We start from the raw sequence: 19,209 nt of genomic DNA, 5'->3' as shown, positions 1-19,209 counted from the left end.
CCACAAGGCAAGGATAATAAAACCCAACAGTCTCTGCTGTCATGCTACCAGAGACTCAAACATACAGACGTGTACATTTTCCCTCTGTAGCTCTCAAAGTACAACAGCACGTGTCGAGGGCACCAAAGACAACACAGGGAAAACACGTCTAATGAGACCATCCATAAATAACACGATCAAAGCGCTTGGCATGGTTTTGTGCTGCGAGCAAACACGTCGTAATTACTCTTAGAAACCAAGTTACAGAAGAAAATGCATCCGTTGGCCTTTCCAGTGCAACCCAGGACCTCCAAGGGGAACAATAACCACCCCCGTTGCAGAGGTCAGGCCCCTGTCGTTTAGTTTTAACGAAGAGCTCACGCCCCTCTGTGTGCAAGCCAGTCCTGCCACAAAATGAGGATAGATACAGGCTATTAGTTGTTGCAAACTGAGGAAAAAGGAGAAACTATGCCAATAATAAATACAAATGACAAAATAAATCCATACAGGCTGCTACACCTTGAGGGAAATGGTCAATTAAAACAGGGAACAAATGGCTTTATTGATGGGAATATGTATTAATGGGCATGGTAATTACAAAGGAGCCTGGAAAAGTGAGAAATATGTATCAATCAGATGGTTTGAATATATTGTCAAGGGCCTGGACGACCTAGAAATAACAGGATATGCCTCCTCTTTGTTTACTCTCCAGAACTTTGATTTACTGATCCAATAATAAATGAAAGGTGTGAAATATCCCTTTTCTTAGGCAGAAAGCTTTTGAATGTAAGGAGGAGAGCATGAGAAATCCTCTTACTACGAAGTTTCTATCACAAACTTTCCTCAATAAAGTAACTTGCGTGGTTTCCTGACGCTGCCAACAGCCCACCAAGAAACTCCATCTGACCAGGGCAGGGTGGCTGGAACCAAATGACCTTTGAGGTCCCTCCCAACCCAAACCATCCTGTGATCCTATGAATACTTTGCAATAACAAGCGTGTTTCTGCTGCAGGTTCTGGAGCACTCGCTGCTCCGCCGCCTTTTGGAAGTTCTAACAAGGAGAAGATACGTCTCAGGAGCTTCTCCCGGCAACTATAGATTTAATATGAAATGAGAAAAAATTCAAATGATCTCATTCTCCCGTGCAGTTCTCTACGTTGCCAGTGTTGCATATTCATGAGCTCTGTGGGTCACTAGACACACGTTGCCTTTGACTTGTAAATGTCAAAAAGCTCCTACTATTTTGCTTTGCTGATCAAGCCACCAATTATTTCCATATATTTTTCCTCTCCCGCTCTGTACATATAAATTACATAGAAAGCTGTAATTGCTTATGCACTATGCTGAAATTCATCTTCAAGTGAGGAGTTTATAGAAGAGATTTCTGCTGTTGTTTTACGGGAAAACACCGAGTTTTCTGGAAAACATCTAAGAACTAAGGAGCTGGGAACTCTCCCCATCGGTTAAACACACGGACAGTGGCAACAACATCTGGACTGCCAAAAAATCTATCGTCATAGGGTAGGCTGAATCTTTAGGTAGGTAACATATATCTCTGCTGTATGACAGCAATCCTGGGGAAAACCTTCTTCCACCTGCAAGGGGAATGCAACGTCAACAGCCAAACCAAAATTACTAAGGCAAATGGGAACAATTAAGTTTTTAAGTTGTTAAATTCAGTTATTATTTCTCACACTCCAAAAAGACACGAAAAATAGCCCGGAAATATAAAAGTAGCAAGGTCCAGTTCTAACACTCTTTATCTTGCCCTCTTTCCCACCATAAACTGCTTAAATCAAACCCAATCCTGTCTACAGGGAAGGAAATAATTCAAGAAGTAATAAACATTATGGGAAGGTATTGGATTATCATAACAATTGGAAAGTCATTTTCCCCATTCAATGACTCTTCTCACCTATGGAGATGGAGACTGTCGCCTTTTAAAAACGTTTTCACAGTTAAACATGTATAAGGTTTCGCCCTGGCAGCTGTACTTGTACCCACAAAGCACCAGTGACTTGCCTGGCTCTGCCCAGCACTAGAATGAACAACCTGGAGTGCAAATCCTCCCTAATTAATGAGCTGCTGCATGTTCCTGGAGCCGGAACTGCCCATGATTGTCCCCAAACAGGAGCCGTGTCCATGCATGGACGCACAGTCCGTCCATCTCCCACCAAATCACCGCAGGGATCAACCACCCCACCCGTGACAAAGTTTCTCGTCATTACTTTCCTAAATCTCCATGAGTTTTAAGCTCATTATTTCTAGTTCTGTGTTGGGTGGAGAACACATTCCTTTCTTTTGCAGCAACCTTTCACTTCATTATTAATAAATACTATTTACAGATAACTATTTCAGCAGGCATGTATTTAGACAGTGACAGAGTAGATATGGCAAGTTTTGGGAGCTGCCAAATAAAAGATGACTTTTTCCCATCCTCAGCTGCAAATCCCATCTACAATCAAAGCAAGCAGACCCTGAACTCTCCTGGTGATGGAAAACCTGAACAACTAATTTATGCCCCACTGATACACTCCAGATTTGCAATGATGCACCTGAGATCATAATTCAACCTCGTATTTCTTACTAATTAGCTCTGTTCCATTGCAGATATAATCCCTGAAGAATGTTCCCCTTCAGCACAATTTCATTAGATGTTTAGAATTTATTACTGAGCAGGAATGACATATATAAACTGGAACTCAGACTGAAAAGTCGCAGCATCACAAGGCAGCCAACGGCTCTGCAACCACATAACCATGACATCTCTTTGATATTTTAAGAGCTTTTACAAGTACTTGGAGACCGATGCATTTGGAAAACAGTTTATATTATAAACAATATTTTATGTAGCACCAAAGTAAAACTGGAGCACATAAACCGCAAGCCCAATAAACAGCAATGTCCACTGTGAAAAACGATTCTGTCCTTCGTGCCATCATCACTTGATAAGGTACACCATGTAAACATTTGATTATATTGTACCTGATGGCGTTTTTATTTCCCGAGCATTCTCTTCCAGCAGTAAAAGTGGCGCATTTAAATTATTACTGGGTTGCATCCCCTCTGCAACAGCAGGCAAGTATTTATTCATTTTAAGTTGTATTTATCCTGATCCGCACCCAAGGAAACGGTCGGCGCTGCAAGCAGGTGCAGGGCTCTGAGCACCGTCACCGCACATAATGCTCGCTTTCCACCTGCCTGTCCTGGTGTCCTTCTAAACGTGAATTGGGACGAGCCACCCCTAGGAGCACGTGTCTGCAGCAGCCCTTCCTTTTCAGATGTCACCTCTCAGAAAGCCAAATCCTAGCGACTCTCCTGGGCTCACAGCAGGAAGCTTCAGGGCTGGTGGGGCTTTGGATGGCCCCCCAAGGGCAGCCATGAGCTTCAGCAAAACGAAGCCTAATTTTATAATGACCAGGCTGGATTCGGCGCAGACATATAGAAAAGACGATACACTTCAACAAAAAGAGAACATAAAGTAAATGCTAAGATGGAGAGATGGAAGATCCAAGCGGGAAAAGAAGCCACTTTCTCTCCTTATTCATGAGAACCAGTGCTCCACTGTTTCTCTTGTTCAGGGATTCACAGGGGACTCTGCAGATCAGTTCTTACTGAGCTTATTATTCATGTTTCCTCTCTGCTGCTGCAGCCACCACACGTGCCCATGTTTAGTCCGAGGTATCGGAATATTTTGCTCATTATCACAGAGCAGTTGGGGTTGAAGGGACCTCTGTAGATCCCCCAGTCCAATCCCCCTGCTCACGCAGAGTCCCAGAGCAGATCACACAGGTGGGTCCAGGTGGGTTTGGATGTCTCAGAGAAGGAGACTCCACACCCGCTCTGGGCAGCCTGGGCCAGGCTCTGGCACCTCCCAGCAAAGAAGTTTCTGCTCATGTTCAGATGGAGCCTCCTGTGTTTCAGTCTGTGCCCACTGCCCCTCACCCTGGCGTTGGGCACCACTGAAGAGTCTGGTCCATCCCACCCTGAGATATTGATCAGCATTGATCACATCCTTTTCAGCTTCTCTTCTTCGCACTGAAAGTCTGCTCTCCAGTAGGAGACTAATCCCCCCGTGATCTTTTTATGATCTACATGGAAAGACAGACCTCCCTGTAGCATGATCTGACATCCAAGCCATTATCTGCAACCTCTAGAGATGCGGCCAAAGACACCTCTGTTCCCAACTTAGACACATTGGTGCAGGTGGGGCTACTCCTAACGCAGATGAACCCCAAAGCCAGGAGAAGCCCACACGAGAAGGCTCCAGTTTGCAGGTTTGACTCTTGGGAGTTTCTTGGTGTCATTAATCCTGATTAATCCACCGACTGCTGGCTATTTTTCCTAAAAAAGCTCTGCCTGCAGCCCAGTAAATAGCTCTGATGAAAGCGCTGCAGATACCACAACATGTAAATCAAGTGCATAAATGATTTGTTACACAACAGACACTGGAAAAAAAACAAATCAGTTGATTATTAGTAATAACTATGTATACTGGAGCGTCTTGTCCCTGGAGGCCCCAAAAGAGGTCAGTCGTGCTGCGCACAGAACACTGTTAAAACACCAAATCTGCCATCATATTTGGGTGTCTGAAAGCAGAATAAATGAGGGCTGCACAAGTCACTCTGTACAACAGTGAAAATGAGTACCAACGATACAACAGACACATGAAAATCATTTAGTGAGCATCTTTTTCAGATGCACAGCAACCAAGAATGGCTGATTATTTCCCATAAACCGTATCAAATCAGACTTTTCACTTTCCAATAATAAACGCTAAGCATTTTCACAATAATTGATTTCCCCATAGGTTTTCTTTCTTGTTCCTGATGCTGATGGTTTACGTTCGGAGTCAGAGTAGAATATGCAGATGGGCTGAGATGGAATGGCTCTTTGTCTCTTTTATTTTTTCTTGTTTTACACAGTGTGAACAAATGAGATCAGTATCAGATCTGCATTTATAGAAATATATCCTTCTATCTCATGTGCTTGTTCCTGTGTCAAGAAATTTAAAGCTTGGTGTTGGGAAAATAATGACTGCCTCATGCTTTTTATTAAAAAGATAAATGGGCTTCCTATGTCATTTTTACTTCTATATTTACATTAAAATCATGGATCCAGGGAGCTGAAGAGCCCAACAACACAGCATCAAAAACGTGACAACCATGGGACTCTTGCTGCTGTGAATGTAGGGGAGAAATAAATCAACTTCTTTTTCTCAGCAAAACCACCTGGCAAGAAAACAAGGCTCTACTTACACTGTACGATGAGCTGCACCAACGCCTCTCTGGGTTTGACGTTGAACCCGTTGTACTGGCTGGTCTGGCACCGGTAGGTTCCCGTCATCTCCCTGGACACGTTGACGATGCGGAGGATCCCGTCGTAGCTCTCGGTCTGCATCGCCCCGTCCGGCATCGCCACCTCCTTGTCCGCTCGGGACCACAGGATGATGGGCTTGGGCTTCCCGGTCACCTGGCACTGCAGCTCGATCGTGTCCCCTTCCCGGGTCACCAGCGGTGACTTCTCTTGAGGAACAGTCAAGTTGGGTGGGACTTCAATGGAGAAAAAGAGATGGTTCAACAATTAGCACCAGAGAGACATCAGGTGACCTTCTTGCTTGCACAACAGTCATTATATATGAAGAATTAATTTATACACAGATAGCAATGCATAGTGACTATATATATTGGAAGACAGTGCAATGCTGCTAGAGGAAAGGTGCTCAGCTGCTTGAAGTGGTTAAAATAAGATTTAACAGCCCCAGGCAGGACACTTATTTGCCTCCCTGTGCATATCTGAAATACCAACATGCTGTAGCAGTGTATTATACACCAGCATGTTCGGACCATTGGTCACAGCTCACACTTTACCACCGCAAGTTATGGCTTTCCTTTTCATGAGTATCTGGCACTAAAACCCCTTTTCTATAACAGACTGGCTGCTGATCTTATCCAGCTCGTAATGGCCACGCAATGAGGAGGAATCGTGCCAATTCAGAAACTCAGCTCAGAATTCAAGGCCTGAAGCCGAAATGCAGTTGGCGTCTCTCTAGCACAGGAGGTTCATTAAAATGGTACATTTTTCATAGAGATTCGCATTAATGAATCCGGAAGGAATATGCGAACAACGGTCTTCTGCAGGAGCCAGACATCCCCTTGGAGCAGGAATACCCGGCACGGCCGCACGCTGGTGGTGCCCATGGACCCATCCTTCCTCCTCTCCAGTCCTGCAAGAGCAAGACTTCCTAATTGCCTCTCCCCATTACCATCCACGGCTGAATCACCAGTGCTCAGCGGCGAGGAGAGCAGCGAGCTCACCATGCAGAGACGCCGCTCTGCAAGTGCTTGATCACAACAGAAACGTCTGGTAAAGGCCTCGGTGTTTGCACGATCGTGAGCATCCACCATGGTCCTATTGGGGTGGTCCCTCTGCCTCCATCATTTAGGTGACAGCATTTGATAATCACAAAGCACTGGGAGCTCCGCCAGCCTGACAAGAAGGGTTTTGCCACATCCTGTTATTGTTCCTATCTCACAGAATCCCAGAATCCCAGAATGTGAGGGGTTGGAAGGGCCCTGGAAAGCTCATCCAGTGCAATCCCCCCATGGAGCAGGAACACCCAGCTGAGGTTCCACAGGAAGGTGTCCAGGCGGGTTTGAATGGCTGCAGAGAAGGAGACTCCACAACCTCCCTGGGCAGCCTGGGCCAGGCTCTGACACCCTCACCAGGAACAAGTTTCTTCTCAAATTTAAGTGGAACCTCTTGTGTTCCAGTTTGCACCCATTACCCCTTGTCCTACTGTTGGTTGTCATCACATATTTATTTGGTTTATAGCCGATCTCTTCCTCCTCTCTCAGAATCATAGAGTCATTCTGGTTGGAAGAGACCCACAAGATCATTGAGTCCAACCAACACAAATGAAAGGTCTGTTCTTGAAGCCACCTGTGAACTCCAGGTCACACGTGGTGCCTTTGGTGCCGAGGCCCCTTGTTTAGGGAGCTGGTGTGATGAAGATACAGCAAAGCTTGCTTTGAACACCGCCCACCCTCTCTTTCCTTTTGCATCTTCCGAAAACTCAGCTGCCCTTACGGGTCTCCTGTCCCGGATCACGCAGAGATGCCTTCTGTGTGAACATCGCTCCTCGGAGCGCTACCTCCCCACGCTGTCCTGGCCTGCAACTACTGTGCTTGGATGCCTGGACTGACAAAATACAGCCTGAACTGCAGCTCCCGTCTGCAGGAAAACAATCAAAGGCTGTTTTCAGGTCCCCAGGGACAGAAACGACAGACACACACCAGCGAGAAACAGGTCCTGTTTTCCCCTGGGATCCAGAGACCACAAACCCGACGAGCCTGCTTGGAATCAGAGTTTAAAGCAGGGATTTCATGGGGACCAAAATGCCGTTTTCAGCTGTTTTGAAAGCTTTAATAACTCCTGAATATGGTGGAACAGGAAAAAGTGGTTGGGTTTGTAGAATCTCGGAAGGGTTTGGGTTGGAAGGGACTTACAAAGCTCCCCCAGTGCCCCCCCTGCCATGAGCAGGGCCATCTTCACCAGCTCAGGTTGCTCAGACCCCGTCCAGCCTGGCCTGGGATGTCTCCAGGGATGGTTCAGCCACCACCTCTTTGGGAACCTGGGCCAGGCTCTCACCACCCTCAGGGCCAACAATCTCTTCCTCATGTCTGTCCTAGTGCCCACAAGGTGGATCTGGAGCGGAAGGGGAGCAGGGATGTGAGTGGAGCTGCAGTCTCCTGCAGACACACAGCCCATGGGGAGGCTCCAGCGCTGAGCTCCAGCTGTGGGACCAGCCAGCGGCAAGAAACGGCACCTCGGACCAGGGGAAAGTCAGAAATCTGTATGCTCAGAGCAAACTATGAATCTTATAAATAAGAAAACAGGAGAAGAATAGACCCTGCTCCTCATGGTACACGCAGCTTCTAGAGGCATTTGAGAGGAAGGAGAGTGAAAGGCACAGGGTATGCATCTCTAGGAAAAAAAAACATATGCATGTCAAAAAGGTCCTGAGCAACTGTGAGCGAGTCACTTACTGTCCCTTTAACTCAGTTTTCTTTCAAAAAAATAGAGATAACAGCACTGAAAGAACTGCAGACTGCGAGATAAGGACCACAGCCTCCGAGGGCTGGTGAGATAGGCTGTGTCAGCACCCCAGATGGCAAGATACCTTAAAATACCCCGACTCATCTTCTCCTGTGGCCTTTTGCAACACAACCAGTTTGTCATGTTGTACGTCAGTCAATATATTATTATGGTTTACTGTACTTATCAATGCTCTGATTACTGGAAACGGCGTAGGCGAGAGGTGGGACAAGGCCACCCATGAAAACAAATCATCTCACGGGCGATGCCAGGCTGCAGCTTTCATGCACTGAATCTGAGGGACCGTGTCCACGACAGAGAGCTCCAAAAAGGGTGTCCCTGTGCCCACCACAGCGGTTATGGCTATGGGTCCCCCTTACTCACGTGTTAATTCTCTGTTGTCTAATTAGGAAGATGGACACCACTGAATCTTTGATCAAGGAGGGGTTTTGGTACAGTTTCCCTTTTTACACCCATCTATTTATTTTCACAAATGCACAGGTACTTAATTATCTCCAAGATGTCTATTTTGCTGTCAAATTTGGGTTTAATTATCTACAGGGTTAAAAAACTTCAAGGGGAGCAGGGGGCTAGCATACACCAACTTACAGGCACTGGCGGCCTGATGGGTACGAATGGTTTTCATAAGGAATAAAGCTAAAAAAAAGCCACAAAATAAAGTGAAATTAATGCCACAGAGAAATCGGGGGTGTGGAGACTACTTCAGTGGTACCCAATGCCAGGGTGAGGGGCAACGGGCACAGACTGAAACACAGGAGGCTCCATGTGAACATGAGCAGAAACTTCTTTGCTGGGAGGTGCCAGAGCCTGGCCCAGGCTGCCCAGAGCGGGTGTGGAGTCTCCTTCTCTGAGACATTCAAACCCGCCTGGACCCACCTGTGTGATCTGCTCTGGGACCCTGTGTGAGCAGAGGGGTTTGACTGGAGGATCTACAGAGGTCCCTTCAACCCCAACCAGGCTGGGGGTCTGGGATTCTGTTGGTGAATGAGGGTGCACAAGCTAAAGTGCACGAGCAAAGGATGCAAGAGCAAAGGTCCAAACGCAAAGATGCACAACCCAAGGGTGTGGGAGCAAAGGTGCTGCCAGTGAAGCGAGCAGACATGCCAAGCAGGTGAGCAGAGTGTTGCCAGCTGTGCCATGATGCCACCAGCTGTGCCAGGGCGCTGTCAGCTGTGTCATGATGCTACCAGCTATGCCATGGTGCTACCAGCAGTGCCAGGGTCCCACCAGCTGTGTCATGGCCCTGCCAGCTGTGCCATGATGCCACCAGCTGTGTCATGGTGCCGCCCACTGTGTCATGGTGCCACCAGCTATGCCAGGGTCCAGCCAGCTGTGCTATGATGCTGCAGGCTGTGGCAGGGTCCTGCCAGCTGTGCCAGGTTCCTGCCAGCTTTGCCAGGGTGCAACCAGCTGTGCCAGGGTCCTGTCATCTGTGCCATTATGCTGCCAGCTGTGCGATGATGCAACCAGCTGAGCCAGGGTCCTGTCAGCTGTGCTGTGATGCCGCCAGCTATGCCAGGGTGCCGTCAGCTGTGCCATGATGCCACCAGCTGTGCCATGGTGCCATCAGCTGTGCCAGGGTGCCACCAGTTGTGCCATGGTGCCACCAGCTGTGCCAGGGTGCCGTTCCCAGCAGGTGCTGCTGTGGCACAGGCAGAGTCCGAAGGGGCTCAGCCCTCCTGGCTGAGGCCTCAGCTCATCTCCTGCAGCACCAGTTCCAGAGACTCCCGCAAATAAAGGTCAATTATCTTCCTGCTTGTGCAGAATAATAAATCAGCTATGCCCTGCATTTGAGACAAGCATTAGCTTATTCATGCAGCAAGTGGCTTAACAAGTAAGTTAATACTCTTAGCAGTTAAATCTGTTTCCTAAAGCAGAGGGTTATCACTTGAAAAACAAAAGCGTTACTAAGAGTAAAGTGGCACCTACTTTAAAAACACATCCTATTGTCCTTTGGAATGGGCAGAAGCACAAACGTAAGAGGACTGCAGTTGATGTATGTCTGCTCCTGGTTCTTAAATCAAATGGTCTCAGACAACCTTGGCCTCTGAGAGCCAGTGACTCACCGGAAGGTCAGATGGCACAAGGTATCACTGTGTCTTGTCCTTCTTCAAACTTTTGTTGGGTTAAACTGCTCCCTAGGCAGACGTGTGTCTGTTATTGGAGACAGGAGACCAGACTAAACCCTTCCACCTGATCTCCTGGGGCAGTTCTACTGTAATTCCATAAGATCCTTGATCCAGCAGAGTCACCGTGTCTACAGGAGAACAGGGACAGGACCAAAGTAGCTATTTCAAAGAAACACCCAAAATCCGTGAGCCTAATATGTTTATTCACTGCGTATTCTGGATAGACACAATCTAGCTCTAGTCTAGATCTTTGAAATCCTGATGGGTCAGGCCACTGTCCCTATTTTGGACCGCCAGATTGCTTAATTAATTGTCAAACAGGTAATGGCAGAGGCAAAAATCTGCTCACACTGAAATAGTTCAAAGAGGAAGAAGATGACCAGCATGAGAAGGACAAGGAGGCCCCAGAAGTGGTGACGCCAGGGTAGGTTTTCGGGGACAGCACCAGTCCCGAGCTCTTTGCTGGGAATTACGCATGGTACAGGTGAAATTTGGGCTTCTGTCCCTTCTGTCCCCCCAGGTGCCTGAAATGGCAGAAATTTAAGGTGTGGCCCTGAAGCAATGACCGTCAGTCTTAGCGGTGATGCTGGGAGGAGCTGTGGGCTGGTGTGATCAGGCTGCTTAGGACAGACTAATTGTAATAACTGCTAATTACAGGATAAAGTGGAGCAAAGGAGTGTTTGAGCTGCATAGCAAGAAATAATCCCTACTGGAGATTACTCAGAGATAATCTCCCCAAAGAAGTGTTGGAATTCATGTTGTTCAAGTAATTTAAAACCAGCCTGGATAAGGGATATTGAAGAATCTGCACTGTACTGACCAGGAGACAGAGGCGCAATTACTTGTGTATCCTCCTTCTCTAATATTTATGAACTTGAAGGTCTGAATCTCTAGCATTAATCATTCTCTACCAGAGACATGCATTTCGGTCCCTATTCATGATTCATACTCCTTATGCGATGGAGGGGTTTGTTAAGACAGGGCAGACTGAGCTTTGGCAGAGGGCGCTGAGCTGGTCTACAAAACATATTGGAGCAAGATCATTTAGCCTTTGAAGGGCAGCAAGCCATAATTATCCAGGTTCTCCAGACACTTCAGTAAACAGACACTAAAACTGTCAGCATCCCCTTAACGTGCCTTTCTTTTAGTAGAAATGTTGGGGAATGCCAAGGAGCGGACGCTGGAAGTGTCTCTGGAGGTGAGAGAAGAGCCATGGGGGACAATTCTGAGCCAGCCAAACAACTGGAAAAGCAGCTGAAGTTGAGAACTTACTTTAACCTTTCCATGGCCTTTCATCACCTCGAAAGAGGATTTATCCAGTTACTCGCATGGAAGGTGAATGGAGTGATCTGTAAGGAATTCACATCATGATTTCACAGTCCGTTTTGTTCTCATTGCTCCAGTCCCCCATGTGCTGTCCTGTCCATACGTAAAGAAATCACTGCAGCCCATGTTTCCTTGGGCACAAGCCACTTCTAATTGCAAGTGGAGACATCAACATCAACCACAGATTTAATTATGGAGGATTGGATAAGACATCTTTTAGACAGTAAAATAATTCCAGACCAGTTCTTAGACCTCAACGTACTTCTAATATCTTAAAACCCCGCCTTACTCTGCAGCCACACTCTGGAGAGGCACATTTTAAACCCAGAACATACAGAGCCAGCGGCAGATCAGCCAAATGAGCTCTCAGCGCTCTCGCAGGAGTCGTGCTGAGGAGCTCCATGAGCCATATGCAGCGGGAGATGCTGAGCTGGCTCCACAGCCCTCCGGAGGAGCATAAAGAGACTCTGCAGTGCACGGGTGCCAAAGAGGGTGTCTGCTCCTGGAAATGCTGCTCAAGTCAACCTGCAGCGCAGGAACACGTCCCCGAAACCAGATTACCCGGGGGGAAGGAGGTGCAGGCAGCCAAGGCGCTCGGCCAGCGATGGGGAGCGACCGCGGCGCCCGGCCGTGGAATTCACAACACAAATCTCTGCACATTAAGCACTAAACCAGAGCTATAAAAGAAAAGCTTTTTAACAAAATCCAGCGTTTATCTGTCCCTTCTGTCCACCTATTCCTTTCAAAGATAAACTCCGAAAAGAATGGCTCACAAAAATAATCAATTTGCTGCAATAATGAAACGGTATCTATTTTCTGGTATGTCTCAGGGTTGCCCGTGAATGATCGCTCTGGACAGTGCTTAAGGTTTACAAATATCCTAATTGGACCACTAATTATCTCACAAAAGGCATTTTTTCATTACGCAAAAAGGTAGCACTGTGATTTTAATAAACATTTAGAACTAAAATGAGGGTCTCCTTTATGTATCATCAAAGGAGCACCAGAGGACATGTACTTCACAAAGAGATCAAGGCCGTGTGTCTTAACACATCAGCCTGGACGTTTAATTAATTCATTATTTAACAGATACTTGATCAGTTTAACAGCAAAGCCCTCTTACACTGCAGGGAGGACACACAGCCTCATAGATACCACTTGCTCTTCAGGAATTTCTCTGTCTCTGGCAGCATTAACATAAAACCAAATGTACATGTTGACATGACGAGCCTCGGAGGTGGGACCGGAGACCTGCAGGCACCAGCCTGCCCTGTGCTCCTGCCCAAAGTCATAGGATCATAGAACTGTTGGGTTGGAAAAGACCTTTAAGATCACTGAGTCCAACATCCCCCTCTGGGATGTGCCTGCCCCAGGTACCCACGGTGGCACTGATACGGGGGATTAACAATGAAATAACTAACTAACACTTAAGGTTAACACTCAAGAGAGCTAATCCTTAAGCCACATCACTATTGCCCAGCCTTGCTTAGCTCTGTGTAACTTATTGTATGAGAAACAGGAGTTTGCTGATCCTTGCAAAGATAATCCTGGGTGCATCCTTGGGTAGACTACGGAACAGAAACTTGGGCACAGGACAGGAGATACGCCAGTTTAACCAGCTCAGTAGTCTGAGTCCAACCAACTCATCACACTGACCAAAGGTGACCATGTACACAGCAGAGGACCTGGGGTCACGGTCACTGCGATCACAACCAGGAGGAGCCAGAGGTGCAGACCATGGAAATGTCTCCTGAACTCATTGTAATAAGAACCGCCTTCTGGGGACAGGTTATGAATATGTACAGGCGTTCCTAAAACTGTCATGAACATCTAACACTTTACTGCATTTAACCAAGCTCACAGCTACTGGAAATACATACACATCTTAGGTGGAATTATTCCCCCGCGTGTCCGGCACTGCAAATAAACATACCTCTTTACAGCCTCAGAGATTGTAAAGTAATTTCCGCACCTGAGCACGTTCTCAGCACATTTTCAGGTTCACCCAGAGACATATTTGGTTGACATATTTGCCATGTAGGACGTCTAATAGTGCCCAGGCTGGGTAGCAGCGAAGCAGTAGAAAGGAATCTCTGAGGAACAGAAGAGTCCCCAGCATGTCCAGCCATTTCCACCATCCAGCCCCTCCAGGAGCAACTCAGAGCAGCAAAGCCAAAGAGAGTAATAAACCAGACCCTGAAATACCAATTCCCTGCACAACACCACCTCCGGGGGAGATGAACAGAGAATAAGTCACAAGTGACAGATGTTACATCTCCACCTGTACTGATACTGATTTTAGGGGGATAAAGATAGCATAAGAATCCATAGTGAACTGAACAGACCATACAGCACCTCGAGCCTTATTCTTCCTGCTTTGAATAGAACATTTAAGAGAGAAAGCTCACTTACAAAGACTAACATGCTCTCCTGATCCACCTCTCTTTTTTGCCCATTTTACTGTGTTTTCTGTTGCTGTGACATGCACACAGACACAGAAGAGCCACCTGCTCTTTCAGCAACATTTGCCCAAGGTTGGTTTTATGGATGACAGGGCTTTTATAGGGCAAAGATTCAACATTTGAGGCTTCGTTTCCACTACTCAGTGACCTACTTTATGAAGTGGTGGGGGGGAGGCTGCTAGGGGATTACTTTAGGTCCATTTATGTAAGATACTCAAGATGTAAATCTGTGCCATTCTGGCTGAAAGTACAAAATGTCAAGGGAAAAAATGTTCCTGCTAAACAAGTGCAATGCTGAGGATGCTGAGAGGCTGCTGCATCCCTTGCACTGCCATGCATCCCCTTCCCATGTGCTGGAGGGACAGAGGGGACTCAACTGTCCCCCTCCCTCTCCACGGGGTGACACAGCCCCTCACTCGTTGACCCCAGGAGGAACATCATGCACGTCAGAGAGAGAGAATTCTCCCCCAAACCAGCAAACACACGTACAGTGTGACACTAACACACCCCTGCAAGTCCTGGCATTTGGAAAACGTGGTTGTGCCAAGGCCTCATGCTCATAATTACACAGCAGTAATGAATCTTGATGAATCAGCGATGACCTTCAAGATCGCACTGAAACTATTTCAGCTTCTACTTAATCGGGTAATGAAGTCATGCAAATAGGCAGAGTTGCTTTTAAGATGCTAAATAAGACTGATGCTAAATGCTTCTTTTTCTTCCCCCTTTCTGATTTGCTTGAGCGTTACGGGACAGTGAATTTCAGAGCTGACATAATTCATCACTGCCTGTAGGAATTGTGACGAGCTTATAGGTACCGCCATCTAATGGATGCTTCCAATAAACCCCATCAATTTCCCAAATGATTCCCCAGCAAGTACAGATAATACAGCGGTTACTGTCCGCCAGATTGGCAACGCACGACTGCACAAACATCACTGTCCACCTCACCCTGGCAAGCAGGTAGCGACGTTTGCATGGAACTGCCATCCATCATGGCAAACTCGGCTCTTACCCTAAAATAATGCTCTCAGTTCTTTGCCTTTTAGTAAGATGTGCATTAATAAGCTTGAAGAGCATGTTTCATTAGGCCAAGAGACAGGCTGTTCCCTTCTTCATGAATCTGTTGGTGTTTCTGTCCCTAGAGCCTTCATGTGATAACTGAGGTGCGAAGGGAGCTCAGGAGGTCTCTAGTCCAACCCCAGCTCAAAGCATGGTCAGATGCGAGGTCAGACCAGGCTGCTCAGGGCTTTATAAGGTCTCTAGAACCTCTCAGGATGGAGATTCCACCATGTTTCCCGTTTGGACATCCTCATGGGGAAGAAGTTGCTCCTTACATCCACTCTGAACTTCTCATCTCAACTCATGTCCATTTGCTCTCACCTTCCCCATACACACTGCTGCGAAGAGCTCAGCTCCATCCTCTTGATACATCCCTTACAGGCAAGGGACGGTTGCTGCTGGTGCTCCAGGGCTGTCTCCAAGATGGACAAGCCACTCGTCACCATCTTCATGGCCTCTGCTGGGCTTGCCCCAGTTTGTTGAAGCCTCTCCAGCATCAGGGGTCCAAAACTGGACACGGTAGCCATTGGTCACCATGCTGCTGCTCACATCTACTCGCTGCCCCTTGAGCAGCCCCAGCCTGGACCACTGCAAGGCAACGGCCCCACAACCACCTCCCCAAGCTCCTCATATGTAATAACTAACTAAACAAAATCAGTGGTCTCCTCCTGTCTCTCAAGGTTTATGCATCTATGCATTACGTTACAGAGAGGGACACGGCAAAGGTGAACGGCATTAATGCTGACTGCGTGTTCATTTATACACACATATAATCTGACTCCATCAGTAAACACAGCTCTGCGCCTCATTTTCCAAACACACCTCATTGCCCAGTCCAAACCGTATTAGAAAAGACTGTGTTGAAGGCTTTGCTAAAGTCAAGACAAACAGCTTTCCTTTCTCTCTCCTTGCCCTTAAAACCAGTCTGTTTATCACAGCAAGAAACCAGACTGGGTCAGGCACAATTTGCCTCTAGTGACCCATGATGGCTGCTTCCATTCACCTTCTGGTCCTTCACATGGCTTGACATGGCTTCTAGAACATGCCCCCTGACTTTCTCAGGGACCAAAGTGATGATGACTGACCTCTGCTCCCCTGCATCCTTTTGTGTTCTCAGAAGATGGTCTAAAATGTCAGTTTTTCCAGTCTTGGTTGGATGTCTGATCTGGGTCTGCTTGGAGGTCCCTGTGGTGAGAAGTGCTCTGCCTATGCACCTTTTTTCCAAGAGTAAAGTCATAGCTTCCCTATATCGCACTAAAACTGGTATTAAAGAAAGCCTCCTTACCTGTACTGCTGGAGATGTTGACGTCAATGCTGATATCTGATATGCCACCTCCCTTCAGAGACGCCACGCAGGTGTATGTCCCAAAGTCAGTGAATTTCAAGTCGATGATGTCCAGGTTTGTGGTGCCAGGTGAAACATCGGGGTCAGTCTGTGTGATCACCATCCTCTCAGAGCTTCGCAAGGGACGCCCGTTTTTAAACCAGCTGAACGTGAGCTCTTCGGAAGGGATGGCTTCTACCTGGCAGGAGATTTTCACCTCTCGCCCAATCTGGATGTTGTCATCTTTGTGATATGGGTCAGGGGTGATCCAAAAACGTCCTTTTTTTAAGGCTGAAACATGCAAGAGAAAAGAAATACTATCATGAACTACAAATCTTGCATATTCAGGCTTATGCTTCACTTTACGTCTGATGATAATAGGACCTGTAGTGACAGAACAAGGGGTAATTTGTTTTAAACTAAAGGAGGGTAGATTCAGACTAGATATAAGGAATTGTTGTCCCTGAGGGTGGTGAGAGCCTGGCCCAGGTTGGGCAGAGAGGTGGTGGCTGAACCATCCCTGGAGACATCCCAGGCCAGGCTGGACGGGGCTCTGAGCAACCTGAGCTGGTGAAGATGTCCCTGCTCATGGCAGGGGGGGCACTGGGGGAGCTGGGGAGGTCCCTTCAACACAAACCCTTCCAAGATTCTTCAAACCCAACCTCAACCTCTTCAACTCAACCTCCCCCACTCAACCTCAACATCTTCAACCTCCTTGAACCAACTTCAACCCCACCTCAACCTCCTCAACCTGAGCTGGTGAAGATGTCCCTGCTCGTGGCAGGGGTGGCACTGGATGGGCTTTGAAGATCCCTTCCAACCCAAACTATTCTGTGCTTCTATGATGCTCAGGAAGTCTCTGAAGCTTCCAACACACACATTTACCCCACGGTTAACTTTTTGTAGGGTCAAATCTTAATCAAATATCATCACAGAGTGTACATTGCTAAAGCACTGTCATTTCCGAAAGTAAAAACAAGAAGTCATATAGCCTAAATGAGGCTGAGCTGCTGAAAACTGGAGAGTAACCAAAATAATTCATGAACTTTCAGTGTTATCTGTCTCTGGAGGTATTTACAAGCCCTTCCTCACCCCCATGCTATCAGAGCACTGAGAGAAAATAAGAGATATCTATCTAACATCAGTGACACAACCAGTAGTGTCATCTCCAATCCATCTGGAAACAATCATGGCCATGCAAAATAGCTTTGTGCCAGACGGTTAAGCAAGAAGAGGTAAGCACACGCCTGAGGTTACAGACTGTGATGGTTTATACACTTGGTTCTTTACCCAGGGCAGCCGGGAGGGCTCCCCATCCCCATAGTTGCCTGGAGGCTGGCAGTCTTAACCCCCAAACAGCAAAGCATCTGCACGGTCTTCTTCGGGTGGGGAAACTATTGCCAGTGCCAAAAAGTAATGGGGCTGAAAATACCTCTTTAGGTCTTAGAATGGTCAACAGTAGAAGGATGATCTTCTGAACTGGAGCGAGTTGAGAGAAGGGAACGGAGCTGGTGAGGGGCTGGAGCACAAGTGTGATGGGAGCGGCTGAGGGACCTGGGGGGTTCAGCTGGAGAACAGGAGCTGAGGGGAGACCTTCTGATCTCTGAACTGCCTGAAAGGAGCTTGGAGCCAGGGGGGTCGGGCTCTGCTCCCCAGGAACAAGCGCCAGGAGCAGAGGAAACGGCCTCAAGTTGCACCAGGGGAGGTTGAGGTTGGATGTGGGGAACAATTTCTTCCCCCAAGGGCTGTGGGGCATTGGAACAGGCTGCCCAGGGCAGTGCTGGAGTCACCATCCCTGGAGGGTTGGACAGATATAGAGCTGAAGTTCTTAGGAACATGGTCTAGAGGTGGACTTGACAGTGTTAGGTTCACTGTTGGACTCGATGACATTGAAGGTCTTTTGCAGCCAAAATGCTTTGATGATTCTATGAGATGTGACCCCAAAGGAGAGCCCATCATGAGCACCTTGGTTGCACTTCCCTAGCTGAATCTTGTCAGATGAGGAAAACCCATCTCATACTTGCAGGAGGAACCTGAGGCTGAAGGTTGAACACACGACTGAGAGAAGATCATCATCACTTAGAGAGGCACAGGATACCCCAAGGATCTCTACACTGTTCCCTACCATCTTGCTGGCGAGATCAGCATCTCGTACCAGCATTCCCACATCCACCTGCACAGGAGCAAAATATTCCTGCAGCTCACTTATCTGTTTTTTCCTTGTCACTCTTTAAACAAGCACAAAACTATCCAGAAACTATCACCATTTACATCAATAAAGTGATTGCTCTAAAGCAGTGTTAGTATGATACTTATTTTTGGAAGAGTGCTTCAGACTCAGCCATTAAGTCTTTCAAATACCCATGTATTTTGATGTACTGAATATAAAATGCTACTTATACAATCCCAAGATCTCTCTCCCCCTATATATTCATGCATAAGTATGTATGTATGTTTATAAATGCCACCTTCAACTGGAAAGTCGCACAATGAAAACACGGGTTAGAAATGTTACAAGCGAATACCCAGGTTGAATGCAAGTGTTTTCCTCTCCCACTCTATCCCATTCTGCCCTCAGATATTCATACACTTACAGCCAACCAACTGTGATATTGTTACACATGGCAAGGGCTATAAGCTGGGAGTTTCCCTGGATCCAGTGCTTTGGGTAATGTGCACTTTGCACTTGCCGCATACAGAAAGTGTAACAACGTCAAACGGAAATGGATGTACGAGCACCAAGGAGGCCAAAAGAGTGCAATGTGCCAGCTCCCTGCATGTCTACGGGTCATGAAAATGCTAATTTAGA

General features: G+C 47.2%; 1 protein-coding gene across 1 annotated transcript in view; it reads right to left on the bottom strand.

The window, feature by feature from the left end:
- The window catches only part of MDGA2 (MAM domain containing glycosylphosphatidylinositol anchor 2), a 286,373-nt gene that overhangs the window by 55,429 nt on the left and 211,735 nt on the right, over window positions 1-19,209 (bottom strand). Inside the window, exons 7-8 of the mRNA XM_065839695.2 lie at window positions 16,362-16,691; window positions 5,238-5,531 (exon numbers count right to left, since the gene is read on the bottom strand). Of these exons, the coding sequence (XP_065695767.1) occupies window positions 5,238-5,531; window positions 16,362-16,691 (624 nt within the window). The remainder of the gene's footprint in view (window positions 1-5,237; window positions 5,532-16,361; window positions 16,692-19,209) is intronic.

Source organism: Patagioenas fasciata, chromosome 5 (genome assembly GCF_037038585.1).
Source record: "Patagioenas fasciata isolate bPatFas1 chromosome 5, bPatFas1.hap1, whole genome shotgun sequence".
In the NCBI taxonomy this organism is placed as follows: domain Eukaryota; kingdom Metazoa; phylum Chordata; class Aves; order Columbiformes; family Columbidae; genus Patagioenas; species Patagioenas fasciata.
Note: the sequence above shows the minus strand (reverse complement) of the source record. Positions and strands in the feature narration are given on the sequence as shown.